Below are 16,228 nucleotides of genomic sequence, written 5' to 3'. Positions count from 1 at the left end.
AGATAGATTTAAATTGTACGTTAATCATAGCACAGTTGAAAGATATGTGTTGCGTAGAAACACAAAGTGGGTGTCCCAGCAGAGATAGATGGGATGGGCTGAGGGAAGGTATGTGGAATTGGAGACAAGTGGGAGTGGAGTTGCTGTGTGAGAGAGAATGATGGTCAAAAGATCAAGGGGAAAAAAAAGTCTAAATAAAACAAAAGCACATTTTAATGACACTAAGTGGCAGTGTTTCTACAACTAATGTCGGTTTGCCTGAGGCTGATGCCGTGCAGGTGTTTGTACACATGCATATACACACACACACTCTTTCAAATAAACACATACAAGAACACACATGTAATAGTGCCAGACGTGCACACAAACATATACAGTTGGCATTGCTGTTATGATTTGTTGTCCTTGATTTTAAATGTATTTTGTTTTACATTGTCGTTTCCTTTTTAGTTTGGGGTTCTTGGGGGTGGGGAATGGCATTAATTGTATATTTCTTCTGGGGGGGTGGGAGGGGTCTGGAATGATTGAGGGACAGCTATTTGGGAACATCTTGGAGGGTTTGGATTTCACAAGATTGTGATCATGAAAAAGGAAACGGACATTTACACTATCATGCACACACCCTCACACATAAGGATGGCTCTGTTGTGGAAAGACTGATACATGTTTGATAGTGTATTGATGCCGTATTGTTTGTCCTTCATGTTCTAATACTTTAATGTTACCCCCTTTAAAACTTAAAAAGCTTGATTAGTTTTAAAACGCTGCTGTTTATCGGCTTTGGACAAAATCCTGTTCCTACTGCATTCCATTCATGTGACAGAAAGAATTGCCAACGATTCCATCCACATTTGTCAAAGTAGGCTCATTTGAGTTGCTCATTTTGGTATACGTGCTTATAGTAGGGGTTAGCTTAGACATCTAATAAATAGTATAGGAAACTGGAGGGTGGTATGTTGTCTGTTTAGCTATCCATAAAGTTAGAATTTATTTACTTCACCTTCATTTAACCAGGCAGGCCAGTTGAGAACAAGTTCTCATTTACAACTGCGACCTGGCCAAGAAGAAGCAGAGCGACAAAAACAATTACAAACAAACGTCAATAACACTAGAAAATCTGTGTACAGTGTGTGCAAATGAAGTAAGGAGGGAGGCAATAAAAATCAGCCGTAGTGGCAAAGTAATTCAAATTTAGCAGTTGACAAGTGATATGTGCAAGGACTAGAATGAGAACTTAATATTATTTTCAAATGTTTAATAAAAACTCAAAGCACATATTACATTTGTTCAAAGACCAGTCAGGGTGGCTGAAGTTGGAGTCTGCATGGCAGTTATAAAGAGCATCCAGCCTCAGTGGGAGGGCATTGAGTTTGTACAATTAGTGCATCATATACACCTAGAAACAAAAACCTCTGGACGTTTCCCAGAAGCCTAGATACACTAAAATAATAACTTATTATGTGATCTTGGTGCTGGGAAACTCACCCACTGAAATGGGTAAAAAAAAAAGTAACACAGGACTATATTCTGTAAGAAATACAATGGTGCAAATCAATTTCACATTAGTTGGGGCCCAGATGAGCCGTGGACGTTAAGGGCCACTACAAAGGAACACATTGTAGTCCTCCTAACCTCTACCATCAGGTGGGGTCATTCCATTTTAACAGTCAATTCAATGAGTCACTTCCTCGCTCAAGATTAAAATCAGGTTTAACATTGCACATTTTCTAAGCAACAGATTGCCCAGCTGGCAGTTGAGACAGCTACTTAGATCCACACCTGAATGAATCAGAAGTGGCAAGGCTGGCTCGCTTCCTGACCCAACTAGGGAGAGTTCACTCTACCAGAAAGTGACAGTTATCCAGTCACCCTGAACTCTGGCTGATGAAGGCTTCTGAGGGGTGGGAGAGTTCAGTGTAAAGGGGGCTCTTCAGGCTGGTTCCCCCACTCCTTGGCCATGAGGGGGGACGTTGGAGGGAGTGGGGAGTGGTGTTGCGGCGCTGTACCGGGGCTTTACTATACCCAGCCCCCTCAGGCTCTACACACACACAGTAGTTCTGTCCCCCGTTGTTGTCCCAACGCAGCGCGGCCCCGCTGCCTGGCCGGAACAACACACAGAACTCCAGACGCTTGCTTGGATCCAGGTTTTGGGGGAGGGGAACATCAAAGGCAAACACGTCAGTCTCAGTGGCCCCGTAGCGCTGCTGCAGGTAGGAACAGGGGATGTCCTGGTGGCTTCGCCACGAGTCAAAGGTTACTCGCACGTACACAGCCTTCTCAAAGCTGACATTGCAGACACGCACGGTGCCACTCAGTGATCGCTCAGTCACACTGCAGCTCTCCAGCTGCACCAGGACCTCCTGCAGGCGGGCTTGGAAGGTCTTGAAGTCTGCCATGGGTTGGGGGAAGGCCAGACTTAATCTCAAGAGCTGCTGCTTCCCACCGGCAGGACCCGGCCACAGGCCCTGCGGTCTGATAGGAGGGGAGGAGGTGTTAGAGAGGGAAGAAGAGTCAGCCCTCTGGGTCGTGGAAAAGGAGTTGTCTGGGATATATAGTCGCACTGCAGTGAGAGACAGCCCCTTAGTATCAGCAAACACTACACGCTTCTTCTTAGGGTTGGCACTGCTCCTACGCACACAGCTCTTGGTCTCAGACCGCTCTGGGGAGGAGGAGGATGAGGATGAGGAGTGCGGCGCAGCAGTGTGAAGGCTGGCTCTGGGAGACCGGTAGTCTCTGGTGTGAAGGTGAGGTCTCAGGATCTTCAGCGGGGACACACCCTGTAGACGACAGAGGGGCAGGCTCTGGCACAGTTGCATGGCGAGGTCCACTGGCATGGCAGACTGCTGGGGTATGGAGTGGCCGACAAACACATGAAGCACTCTGAGGATGGAAGGAGAAAATGTTGAGAAATGGGGATGCATCCCCCCCCCCCAAAAAAATATATAACATCTACAAATGTGTTGGTGAGATCCAATGGATTAGTGAACACTTACTGTGTACAGCTCATTCTCAGACTGGATGTTGTATGGAGCAGAGCTAACAATATGTTCTAGCAAAGACCAGAATGATATCTGTGAACAAGAAAAACACCAAATGTAATACTCAATCTATAATGATACTTAAAACCCTAATGTCATGGACAGACAGAAATAACCGGAATGAGCATCTGACACACTTATACAAGATTACATTTGAGTTTCTGAGATGATTAAAACCCAAACTCCACTATGGAAGTTTAGGATGTAGCATACATTTTAAGAAGCCGTTTTGATTAGTAATAACTTACTTTAAAAATAGGCATGTGTAAAGTTAGTGTAACACCAGTGAAGGTAACACTATAAACACCAGTGACTGTGACAAATCTGCAGACAAGATGCATAGCTAAAATGGCACCCATTGTAGCTTGAACCAAAATTCTTAAAATGTAAATAAAATCACTTAATCATATGATTTTATCAATTAAAATGTCCTTTCCCCTGACTATTAAACCACTGACACATCTTAAGGCCTTGCATGAAATGACCAAATTTCTAGAACGCACACCTACGATGTGCTTTAAAAAAAAATTAAAAAAATGGCCCTGCCTCCAATGAACATTTGACCCAGGAAAAAGTTGTAAGGGATGTTGAATTTACTTTCGTTTTTTTAATTAAAAAAAAAGGCTGCTAACATTAGTGATATGGAATTGAGGCAGCTATTCCCTGAAATGATTTTACATTAGTAATAGTTAAGTAGTCAACTAAATAAAAGCTAATTACTTCTGTATTATGACATTTAAAGAGAAACATTTTTACATTTAAAGATTTTTTTTTTCTCTAGACCTCAACTCATGACCCCAGAGATTAGCCAATTTAATGCTACTGATCCTGTTCTACAACATAAATAAAATTGTTTGTAATTTAACTTAACACTTCAATTTAAACAAAAAAAAACATTGTGTCAGTCAAACACTTCTTGTGGGACAGGAAAGCCACTTTTCGTAGAACGACCCAGTTAACGAGCTATAAAAACTAAACACATGGACAAACACATTTCATTCGAAGTAGCCCTAATTTGTGAAAACCTGCCAAAATAAACGTAAAAAATAAGAATAAGCGTAGGTTACTTACGGAATATTCACTCTAATAAAGTCCATCTGTAATTGGCTTGAAGAACAGAGAATAAACACACTGAATACCTTCGTAATATCACCTCCCAGTTGTTTCCATTCTAAACGTTGTTACAGTATCAACCCTTTCGACGGCTCAAGTGAATGTTCTCTCAAGACATCCAAGGGGTATTTAATGAGATCCTACTCGTGAGTCGCGCCCCCAGCAGTTGAGTCTTCACGTGAACCGTGTGGTTTAACCAATCAAATGTCCCCTGTCTCCACCTTCGTCAAACGGAGCTTCCTGTATGAATGAAGTGTGGCATGATCAAATTAATCTAATGTAGCAGACTGGTCTAATAGACTAGACGTAACATAATGGGCTAAATGTAAATCCGAGACAATCAAATAAAATATGTTATGTTTGGTATGGTTCCATAACGTGAACGTACATTACGTGTAACACGCATATTGAATCTAATGAAGGACAACTGCAGCATTTGAGCTATTTAGACATGTTGCAACTACTTACTACTTTTCACTACTTACTTAGTGTGTTAGCTAACCCTTCCCCTAACTCTAACATTAACCCTAACGTTAGACACCTAGTTAACGTTAGTCACAACAAATTGTAATTTGTAACATATTACATGAAATGGATGATGAACATCAACAAATATATAATAATATAATTGGACTACACACATATTTACATTTACTATGTTATGTCCATCCATGAGTCCAGGTTGCAGCTAGCAGGCAAAAATAAATGTCAGAAACAAGATCCCCTACATACCAGGGCATTCTTCTTCTTTGGGGTTTAACGGCAGTTGGCATCCAACATGTTGCATTACCACCCCCAACTGGACTATAATTTAAACTTTGACATACAAAACGGAAAAAAAGTCACACACAATAAAACATTTTTTTTTAAATAATACAAATAAAAAAATACAGTTCCAACTAACCCTAGACTCCAAATCCAAACCCTAGACTCCCTAAATCCACTACCCCATTCCACTACTTTGAACCTATATTTATTTAACCAGGTAGGCTAGTTGAGAACAAGTTCTCATTTACAACTGCGACTTGGCCAAGATAAAGCATAGCACTGTGAACAGACAACACATGGAGTAAACAATAAACAAGTCAATAACACAGTAGAAAAAAGAGAGTCTATATCCATTGTGTGCAAAAGGCATGAGGAGGTAGGCGAATAATTACAATTTAGCAGATTAACACTGGAGTGATAAATGATCAGATGAACATGTGCAAGTAGAGATACTGGTGTGCAAAAGAGCAGAAAAGTAAATAAATAAAAACAGTATGGGGATGCGGTAGGTAAATTGGGTGGGCTATTTACAGATGGACTATGTACAGCTGCAGCGATCAGTTAGCTGCTCAGATAGCAGATGTTTAAAGTTGGTGAGGGAAATAAAAGTCTCCAACTTCAGCAATTTTTGCAAATCGTTCCAGTCACAGGCAGCAGAGAACTGGAAGGAAAGGCGGCCAAATGAGGTGTTGGCTTTAGGGATGATCAGTGAGATACACCTGCTGGAGCGCGTGCTACGGGTGGGTGTTGCCATCGTGACCAGTGAACTGAGATAAGGCGGAGCTTTACCTAGTATGGACTTGTAGGTGACCTGGAGCAAGTGGGTCTGGTGACGAATATGTAGCGAGAGCCAGCCGACTAGAGCATACAGGTCGCAGTGGTGGGTGGTATAAGGTGCTTTAGTAACAAAACGGATGGCACTGTGATAAACTGCATCTAGTTTGCTGAGTAGAGTGTTGGAAGCTATTTTGTAGATGACATCGCCGAAGTCGAGGATCGGTAGGATAGTCAGTTTTACTAGGGTAAGTTTGGCTGCGTGAGTGTAGGAGGCTTTGTTGCAAAAAAGAAGGCCGACTCTAGATTTGATTTTGGATTGGAGATGTTTGATATGAGTCTGGAAGGAGAGTTTACAGTCTAACCAGACACCTAGGTACTTATAGATGTCTACATATTCTAGGTCGGAACCATCCAGGGTGGTGATGCTAGTCGGGCGTGCGGGTGCAGGCAGCGAACGGTTGAAAAGCATGCATTTGGTTTTACTAGCGTTTAAGAGCAGTTGGAGGCCACGGAAGGAGTGTTGTGGGGCATTGAAGCTTGTTTGGAGGTTAGATAGCACAGTGTCCAAGGAAGGGCCAGTAGTATACAGAATGGTGTCGTCTGCGTAGAGGTGGATCAGGGAATCGCCAGCAGCAAGAGCAACATCATTGATATATACAGAGAAAAGAGTCGGCCTGAGAATTGAACCCTGTGGTACCCCCATAGAGCCTGCCAGAGGACCGGACAACCTGCCCTCCGATTTGACACACTGAACTTTGTCTGCAAAGTAGTTGGTGAACCAGGCAAGGCAGTCATTAGAAAAACCGAGGCTACTGAGTCTGACGATAAGAATATGGTGGTTGACAGAGTCGAAAGTCTTGGCCAGGTCGTTGAAGACGGCTGCACTGTACTGTCTATCTGCTCCTGCACCATGCCAACGGCATGAGAGGACCGGACACCAACACTCAACACACCCTGTAACTCTTCTGAAGTCAAATCTCGTATACCCAAACACTTCTCTGCAGCTGCCTACATCTATTTTCTATGATTAAGTTCCATTTTTGCGGCACAGTTGATAACCATTGCTATGAACGCTAAGAAGCCAACCTTACTGAAGCATATATCACTCGTTGGCCTAGCCCTCTGTGCTAGCACAGATCTGCTAGTCACAGGGATCCTCTCTGGATCCCTGCCTCAGCATACTACACCTTCTGCACTACTCTGACTCTGGCCACCTCAACCTGCCTCTCTTACACTGGACACTTCCAATCCCCAGCAACAAGGGCACCCCAACATTTCACCCACCAAGCAAGGATTTGTTTTTGGAGGTCAATGAGAAAGTGTCAAATTTGGTCAGCAAAAAAATGAATGGCTTATTTGCTATGTGAGGTTTACTTGATCTATTAGACGTTTCATAATGCTTAAATTGTTACGTGTGTACTGATAAAAGTAGGACACGTGATATCCCGGCAACTTTGAGAAAAAACACTTGTCTTGAGAAGGCTATGCATATTCATGGCATGAGGCTAGTAGCATAGCATCTTTCTCCATTTAATACAGGCGGTTGATGTCAACAATCCTCATCAAATATTCAAAAAAGGATTACAATGATTAGATGTATCCACCAATCCAAATAAAGGATAGTCGGGAGCTAGAGAGCCTGCCGTGCTGCTTTGTGAACAATGGCTCCCATTGTTCGGGCATAGAGACATGTACACTATATATACACAAAAGTATATGGAAACGCCTCAAATGAGTGGATTCGGCTATTTCAGCCACACCCATTGCTGACAGGTGTATAAAATCGAGCACGAAGCCATGCAATCTCCATTGACAAACATTGGCAGTTGAATGGCCTCACTGGAGAGCTCAGTGTAACGGCGTTCGTCTGTTGAAAGAGGAGCGGACCAAAATGCAGCATGGTTACTCATGTTCTTTAATGTAGAAACACAAAACAAACACAAACACAAACACAAACACAAACACAAACACAAACACAAACACAAACACAAACACAAACACAAACACAAACACAAACACAAACACAAACACAAACACAAACACAAAAACCTATACAGCCTATCTTGTGACAACAAACACAGAGACAGGAACAGTCACCCACGAAACACTCAAAGAATATGGCTGACTAAATATGGCTCCCAATCAGAGACAACGATAATCACCTGCCTCTGATTGAGAACCAATTCAGACAGCCATAGACTTTGCTAGAGAACCCCACTAAACCACAAACCCGATACCTAACAAAACCCCAGGACAAAACACACCACATACAAAAACCCATGCCACACCCTGGCCTGACCAAATAAATGAAGATAAACACAAAATACCTCGACCAGGGCGTGACACAGAGACTTTCAACGTGGCACCATCATAGGATGCCTCTTTTCCAACAAGTAAGTTAGTCAAATTTCTGCCTTACTAGAACTGTCCCGGTGAACTGTAAGTTCTGTTTTTGTGAAGTGGAAACATCTAGCAGCAACAATGGCACAGCCGCAAAGTGGTAGGCCACACAAGCTCCTAGAACGGGACTGCCGAGTGCTGAAGTGCATAGCGTGTAAAATCTCTTGTCCTTGGTTGCAACACTCACTATCGAGTTCCAAACTGCTTCTGGAAGCAACATCAGCACAATAACTGTTTGTCGGGAACTTCATGAAAGGGTTTTCCATGGCCGAGCAGCCTAGGATTATCATGCGCAATGCCAATCTTCAGCTGGAGTGGTGTAAAGCTTGCTGCCATTGAACTCTGGAGCAGTGGAAATGTGTTCTCTGGAGTGATGAATAACGCTTCACCAGATGCCAGAAGAACGCTACCTGCCCGAAAACATAGTGCCAACTGTAAAATTTGGTGGGGGAGGAACCATGGTCTGGGGCTGTTTTTCATGGTTCGGACTAGGCCTCTTAGTTCCAGTGAAGAGAAATCTTAACGCTACAGCATGCAATGACATTCAAGATGATTTTGTGCTTTCAACCTCGTGGCCCTTCCCTGCTTCAGCATGACAATGCCCCCGTGCACAAAGCAAGGTCCAGACAAAAATGATTTGTCGAGATCGGGGTGGGAGAACATTACTGGCCTGCATAGCACCCTGACCTCAACCCCATCGAACACCTTTGGGATGAATTGGAACGTGACAGCAAGCCAGGCCTAATTGCCCAACATCAGTGCCCGACTTCACTAATGCTCTTGTAGCTGAATGGAAGCAAGTGCACTATTTGGGGTGTTTTTACTATCTCCCTACATCATTCTGATTGATGAGAGTGTGTTTCAGACATAACTATTCCACTATAGCTAATATTTTTTATCATATATTATAAACGTTAGTAATATATTTTTCTTCTACTGTATATATGTCATACATTACTGTTCCTTCATACTGCTGTGTAAACTCGCCTCGGTTTCCAGAGCAAATAAACTGTCTTGAATACAAGGCATATCTACTTATTTGCTATATTGACAGACTAATCTGTTTTATTAAAGCATGTTTATTTGCCAACAAATTAAAGTTTAAATGAAACACCAGCTTTCTGTGTCACACTCTGACCATGATTTGCGTTGTTTGTTTCTATGTTTTGTTTGGTCAGGGTGTGATATGAGTGGGCATTCTATGTTGTATGTCTAGTTTGTCTATTTCTATGTGTTTTGGCCTGATATGGTTCTCAATCAGAGGCAGGTGTTTGTCGTTGTCTCTGATTGGAACCATATTTAGGTAGCCTGTTTTGTATTGTGGTTTGTGGGTTATTGTCTATGTGATGTTGCATGTTAGCACTTGTGGGGGGTATAGTGGTCACGGTTGTATGGTTAGTTTGTTTAGTGTACTTTGTGTTTTTCTGTCTTTTCATTAAATCATACATTCACACCATGCTGTGCTTTGGTCTCCTCAATACGACGATTGTGACACCCTGCATGATTTGTTTTAGAAGTAAGATTGAAGCTATTTTATCCAAATACATTTCATGAATATCAGAATGAATTGATCCAGAAGTTGAAGTCAACACTTTATTGGTTTCTGATGCACCTGGAATCAGTCACTTCTCAGTACACTTGTAAAATAGATGATATAAAACACCACAATATACATATGTACAACAGCTAGCAAAATCTAATCGCCCAACATCAGAGCCCAACTTCACCAATGCTCTTGTAGCTGAATGGAAGAAAGTGCCCTCAGCAATGTTCCAACATCTAGTGGAAAGCCGTCACAGATGAGTGGAGGCTGTTATAGCAGCAAAGGGGGGGACCAACTCCATATTAATGCCCATGATTTTGGAAAGAGATGTTTCTGTACAGCACTTTGTGACATTCGCTGATGTAAAAAGGGATTTACAAATCAATTTGATTGAAATTTGATTGATGTTCGACGAGCAGGTGTCCACATACATTTGGTCATGTAGTGTATCTTGTCAGTATATCCATCTTTGTCTAGTATGTTCCAAATACCCAACAACCAGATGTTCCAGTTTTCAGGGAACATGGGAGCAGCTATATGGACACGCCTGGTTCCCAAATTGATGACGTATGTTGCGCAACTGAGACTCGAGTGGAGATTAATGGATTCGGTTCAGTCAGTTGTCCTGATAAGCCATGCTCTTCCCAGCTAGCTAGTTTATGCTGGCTAGCTGGCAACAACAGCAGCATAGCTCTGGTTAATTAACGGGATACTTCACCGCTAGACATTATTTGGGGTGTTTTTCCTATCTCCCTACATAATTCTGATTGATGAGAGGGTGTTTCAGACATAACTATTCCACTATAGCTAATATTTTTTATCATATATTATAAACGTTAGTAATATATTTTTCTTCTACTGTATACATGTCATACATTACTGTTCCTTCATACTGCTGTGTAAACTCGCCTCGGTTTCCGGAGCAAATAAACTGTCTTGAATACAAGGCATATCTACTTATTTGCTATATTGACAGACTAATCTGTTTTATTAAAACATGTTTATTTGCCAACAAATTAAAGTTTAAATGATACACTTGTCTTGTCCAGAGACTTGTCCAGAAGCCACCCCTGCATTGTCTTGGCTGTGTGCTTAGGATTGTTGTCCTGTTGGAAGGTGAACCTTCTCCCCAGTCTCCCCAGAGGTTCTGAGCAGGTTTTCATCAGATCTCTCTGTACTTTGCTCCGTTCATCTTTCCCTCGATCCTGACTAGTCTCTCAGTCACTTCCACTGAAAAACATCCCCACAACATGATGCTGCCACCACCGTGCTTCACCAAAGGGATGGTGCCAGGTTTCCTCCAGACGTAATGCTCTGCATTCAGGCCAAAGAGTTTAATCTTGGTTTCATCAGACCAGAGAATCTTGTTTCTCATGGTCTGAGAGTCTTTCGGTGCCTTTTGGCAATCTCCAAATAGGCTGTCATGTGCCTTTTACTGAGGAGTGACTTCCGTCTGGCCCCTCTACCATAAAGGCCTGATTGGTGGAGTGCTGCAGAGATGGTTGTCCCATCTCCACAGAAGAACTCCAGAGCTTCTTGGTCACCTCCCTTCTCCCAAGGCCCTTCTCCCCCAATTGCTCAGTTTGGCCGGGCGGCCAGCTCTAGGAAGTATTGGTAGTTCCTAACTTCTTCTGTTTAAGAATGATTGAGGCCATTGTGTCCTTGGGGACCTTCAATGCTGCAGGCATTTTTTGGTACCCTTCTCCAGATCTGTGCCTCGACACTATCCTGTCTTTGAGCTCTACGGACAATTCCTTTGACCTCATGGCTTGGTTTTTACTTTGACATGCACTATCAACTGTGAAACCTTATATAGACAGGTGTGTGCCTTCCAAATAATGTCCAATCAATTTAATTTACCACAGGTGGACTTCAATCAAGTTGTAGAAACATCTCAAGGATGATGAATGGAAACAGGATGCACCTGAACTTAATTTCAAGTCTCATAGCAAAGAGTCTCAATACTTATGAGGTATTTCTGTTTTTTATATGTAATACATTGGCAAACATTTCTAAAAAACTGTTTTCCCTTCATCATTATGGAGTATTGTGTGTAGATTGCTGAGGATTTTTTTATAAAAAAAAAAAAACAATTTTAGAATAAGGCTGTAATGTAACAAAATGTGGAAAAGGTGAATGAGTCTGAATACTTTCCGAAGGCACTGTTCATCCAGGGTGACTTCTAGGATAGATATGTAGTTATTTATGACAGTTAAACTAGTCATGTAAAACCTGATGCTTATTAAGAGCTTAACGTTTCTAACAGGGCTTTTTGGTGTGTCTGGGCAAGATCTTTGAGGGAGTTGATTGGTTGCATTCAGATTAAACTGGACCTTTTATTTTTAACCTTACCTCAGCTGACCTCTCACCCCCAGACATAGAAGCACAGCTGCACTGAAGGTCTCAACGGAGTGACTGGCTGATGCATGCATGTCTACTGCATGGACACTTTCACTGGTGAGCTCACACCTAGTCTATGAGTAAGGTTAGTCTGTCAATCTGTCTATATTATTTATGTTTATCCATCTGTCTGCTGATCTTCCTACTTGTCTGCCTATGTGCTAGACTCTGAGCCTAATATGCCATGGGAAAAATTGGTTCTTGTTCTAGGCTAAAACAATTATTTTCTCTCCCAATACAGTATGTTTCAATGATGACGAATAGCTGGGAAGAATAGGAGAAAAGTAGTCTTATCCCACGTATATCCCTAGATAGATTACTCCGTCTCTGAATATCAGAACTGGTCATTGATTTTTGTTTTTTACATGTATAAATTAACTGTAAATTGCACTGTGATCCAAGAGACTCTTCCCAGAACAAAGCATTGCTGGGTTATTATATTTAATAGACACAGACATTAGAGGAGACAGCTGAACCTTTCACCTTCAACCTGCACCAACAAAGCTATACAAAATTAAACTAGGGGCATAAATAATCTCACTAAAGGCTGATAGAGTATCTGCTCTCTGATATCTCAACCTTCAATAGAGAAGATTGACAGTGGCACGTGATACCAGAGGTGATACCAGATGTGATACTAGAAGTGCCAGATTTATAAAGACAAAGAAAATTCTTAGGCGACCATATCTGAAAGTCTGGAACGGATGTTCCGGGTCAATTAGCTGGGCACTGGGGATTTACTGCAAATCATGGATAAGGGGAAGATTATTGAGCATTACAAACAAGTTGACTATTTACAGGATGTAGATGCTTGCTAACAGATGGCACCACAGGTCCCAGAGTGGTGTGGCAAACTGAACATTCTGGGGCAGTTGTTTTTCCTGATCTGGTAACCTAACCAGGTAAAACCTTGGACCTTATACTCTATGATGTGATAAATCTGTTGTAAAAAGTTTGAATATGGGCTATGATGGGACCAGAGTTTTTCTAATCAGGTCACATTGTTAAAAAAAACTCCTGGCCTTGAGGAGGATGAAAACCCTGTAAAACTGCAGCAAACTTGTACTTGTTCTTATGAATGATATTTTAAAGAAGGGGACTAGGTGGGTTTCCTATAGACAGAGAAAGCAACATGATTGGACAATACAACTCACAACGCTGAGCTTGCTTTATGCAGTTTTACATCGTGTAGTCCTGCCCTATGCAACTGTAGGCCTAATTAAACATGAGTCTATTGACACACAGATGCATCAATCTAAGTAACATAATGCAAAAATCCCCATCAAAATCCATCAAATTAAGCTAGAGCTTTTGTTTTCATGGGCTGCGTCTCAATGTATCACATCTGCCTATGGCAGACTTCCGCATCTGCGGTGGAATGTGGCCGAGCTACAGCGGTGTTTTTCACTTTTGTTTAGCTTCCGAATCTCCCCACTGTGGAAAGGGGAGATAATCATGGGCACAGTAGTGTTATCCATTTTGCTCTACAACCCCCACAAGTGTCACGTGACTCGTCTGAAGGTAACTGGTACCGTTTTAAAAAAATGAATGGAAGTATGGAGGTAGTTTTGTGCCTGCCCCAAAACGGTTAAATATGTCTTAAAAATTGACACTACCAGTCAAAAGTTTGGACACACCTACTCATTCCAGGGCCAAATAAACAAATGTTTTTAAAAAGCAGCATGAGGGAAGACATTATAAACACAACTTCTTTGTTTCTATAAAAATAATTGGAAGTGCTATAGACACAAATGAGATTTATGTTGTCTAGCCAGCAAAAACTACATTCCCTAATCATGATGTAGCCATGAATCACTTTGTTCCCGCCTACGCCCGTGAAACGGACTGCAGTGCTTAAAGTCAGACATAATGTACCAGTCAAAAGTTGGGACACACCTACTCATTCAAGGATTTCTCTTTATTTATACTATTTTCTACATTGTAGAATAATAGTGAAGACACATATGGAATCATGTAGTAACCAGAAAAGTGTTAAACAAATCAAAATATGTTTTAGATTCTTCAAAGTAGCCACCCTTTGCCTTGATGACAGGTTTGCACACTTTTGGCATTCTCTCAACCAGCTTCATGAGGTAGTCACCTGGAATGCATTTAAATTAACAGGTGTGCCTTGTTAAAAGTTAGTTTGTGGAATTTATTTCCTTCTTAATGTGTTTGAGCCAATCAGTTGTGTTGTGACAAAGTAGGGGTGATGTACAGAAGAAAGCCCTATTTGGTAAGAGACCATGTCCATATTATGGCAAGAACAGCTCAAATAACCAGAGAAACGACAGTCCATCATTACTTTAAGACATGGAGGTCAGTCAATGCGGAAAATGTTAAGAACTTTGAAAGTTTCATGAAGTGCAGTCACAAAAATCATCAACCACTATGATGAAACTGGCTCTCATGGGGACCGCCACAGTTACCTCTGCAACAGAGGGTCAAGAAACACCAGCAATGGACATTAGACCAGTGGAAATCTGTCCTTTGGTCTGATAAGTCCAAATTTTAGACTTTTGGTTCAAACCGCTGTGTCTTTGAGACGCAGAGTAGGTGAATGGATGATCTCTGCATGTGTGGTTCTCACCGTGAAGCATGGAGGAGGAGGTGTGATATTGTGTGGGGTGCTAGATGGGTCCTAAAATCCTAAATCCAATAGCTAAATGATCCATGATCTGACCATTTTAAAACAATTCCATATGTCAGCTTAGAAACCAATACAGCATGTCAGATAGCAAATGTTTAGGTGTAAGGGCTGCAAAAAAAATTTGTAATAGTTTTTGCTTGTGTCTGTCAGGAGTAATGTGCTATCATGTTTGCTAAATAAATACAGAGAGGAAGTGTAAAGTGCACCTTGAGATTTGTGCAGGCCCGCGTGACCTGCTATTTCAGTGAATTATATTGGTCAAGACCAATGATGAATATAAACCCTGGATTGATGATGCTGTGTATTGGCCAGTGAAATGCTTTAACGCTACTGGTTGGCCATGTTGGCAGGCCCCAGAAGAAGCAATCCTCCATGGCAAAGTTTCCTAAACTTGGTCCTGGGGCCCCACCTGGGTGCACATTTTGGTTTTTGCCCTAGCACTACACAGCTAATTCAAATAACCAACTCATCGTCAAGATTTGATTATAAGAATCAGCTATCTAGTGCTAGAGCAACAACCAAAACGTGCACCCAGGGGGGGGGCCCCCTAGACCGAGTTTCACACGGAAACCGTGTTTCATAGGAATTAATGGAATTCTACAGTATTTAAAATAAATGTTATAAGGATAAAATGACATTAATTGAATTGTTTTTGTTGTTGTAGTGGGGACGGTAACATTAGAACTTCCAAAATACATGTTTTAAATGTTCTATTTTTATGTTTAGCTCACACAATATCACTTAAAAGTATGCATTAAGGAGTCTGTAATAGAATAAACGTGGCAAAAACAAATGTATACTTTAATAAATGCATTTCTACAGCTTCCAAAATATGTTTTACAACGGTGGAGGAGTGCCAAGATGGAAGCATGGTGGCTTCAAAACAGAGCCCCCTGTAAGTCATCTATTGCATATATAAATCATTGGTTAAGAAAGCAAAGAGCCTGCAGCAGCATTCCGATGTGAAGGACAGAGAAATTGTGTGCAATTAGACAAATCATGACAAAATTGGTACAATAAAAAACATAACTCTGTCCCTCTTTTTAACGCATTGCGTCTATATATTTGATTAAACTAAATCAAAGTGGTCTGGCGCCTGATTGAAAAGTGCTGTGGCAAATGTTGCCTCGCCAAACGTTTTCCGGTGCCCCTGTTTGCTAATATGATTGACTACATTGTTAGGGGGGTGCCTCTAAACACCCCAGCAATAAAACACCCTGGGTTTGTTATTAAAGAGAAGTGAAAAAAGAAAACGTACCAATATTAACCACAGAAGAGTGAATATGACTCATGATCATAATGGGAGTCCAGGTAGGCCTACTGGCAAAATCAGTGATCAATAGAGAACTTGGGAGGACCTGAATAAAGGGAATGTGACATTTGCCCTGATGAGCCCACATGGTTCTTTCAGTAAATTAGAATTCTCAGATAACAGAAAGGACTGTGTCTCTTGAGCCAAATCGATGTTCCACATTTGGTCAAGTAATCCCCATTGATTCACTTTAACCGGCAAATGCAATTGATTACAAGGCAGTTTTA

General features: G+C 41.6%; 1 protein-coding gene across 2 annotated transcripts; it reads right to left on the bottom strand.

Annotated features, from left to right (window-relative positions):
* Positions 1-1,240: 1,240 nt before the first annotated feature.
* si:dkey-242g16.2 (uncharacterized protein LOC336380 homolog) lies at positions 1,241-4,387 on the bottom strand. 2 transcript variants are annotated; one of them, XM_021602558.2, is made up of 3 exons: positions 4,178-4,387; positions 2,994-3,071; positions 1,241-2,880 (listed from the first exon to the last, which is right to left on the bottom strand). In XM_021602558.2, the coding sequence occupies exons 2-3, from the start codon at positions 3,005-3,007 to the stop codon at positions 1,866-1,868; spliced, it is 1,029 nt and encodes a 342-aa protein (XP_021458233.2). In that variant the 5' UTR covers positions 3,008-3,071; positions 4,178-4,387; the 3' UTR covers positions 1,241-1,865. The 2 variants fall into 2 exon arrangements, with proteins under 2 accessions (XP_021458233.2, XP_021458232.2); XM_021602557.2 differs by having other exon boundaries at positions 4,110-4,381.
* Positions 4,388-16,228: the final 11,841 nt, after the last annotated feature.

The sequence above is a fragment of the Oncorhynchus mykiss genome, chromosome 5 (genome assembly GCF_013265735.2).
Source record: "Oncorhynchus mykiss isolate Arlee chromosome 5, USDA_OmykA_1.1, whole genome shotgun sequence".
Lineage (NCBI taxonomy): Eukaryota > Metazoa > Chordata > Actinopteri > Salmoniformes > Salmonidae > Oncorhynchus > Oncorhynchus mykiss.
Note: the sequence above shows the minus strand (reverse complement) of the source record. Positions and strands in the feature narration are given on the sequence as shown.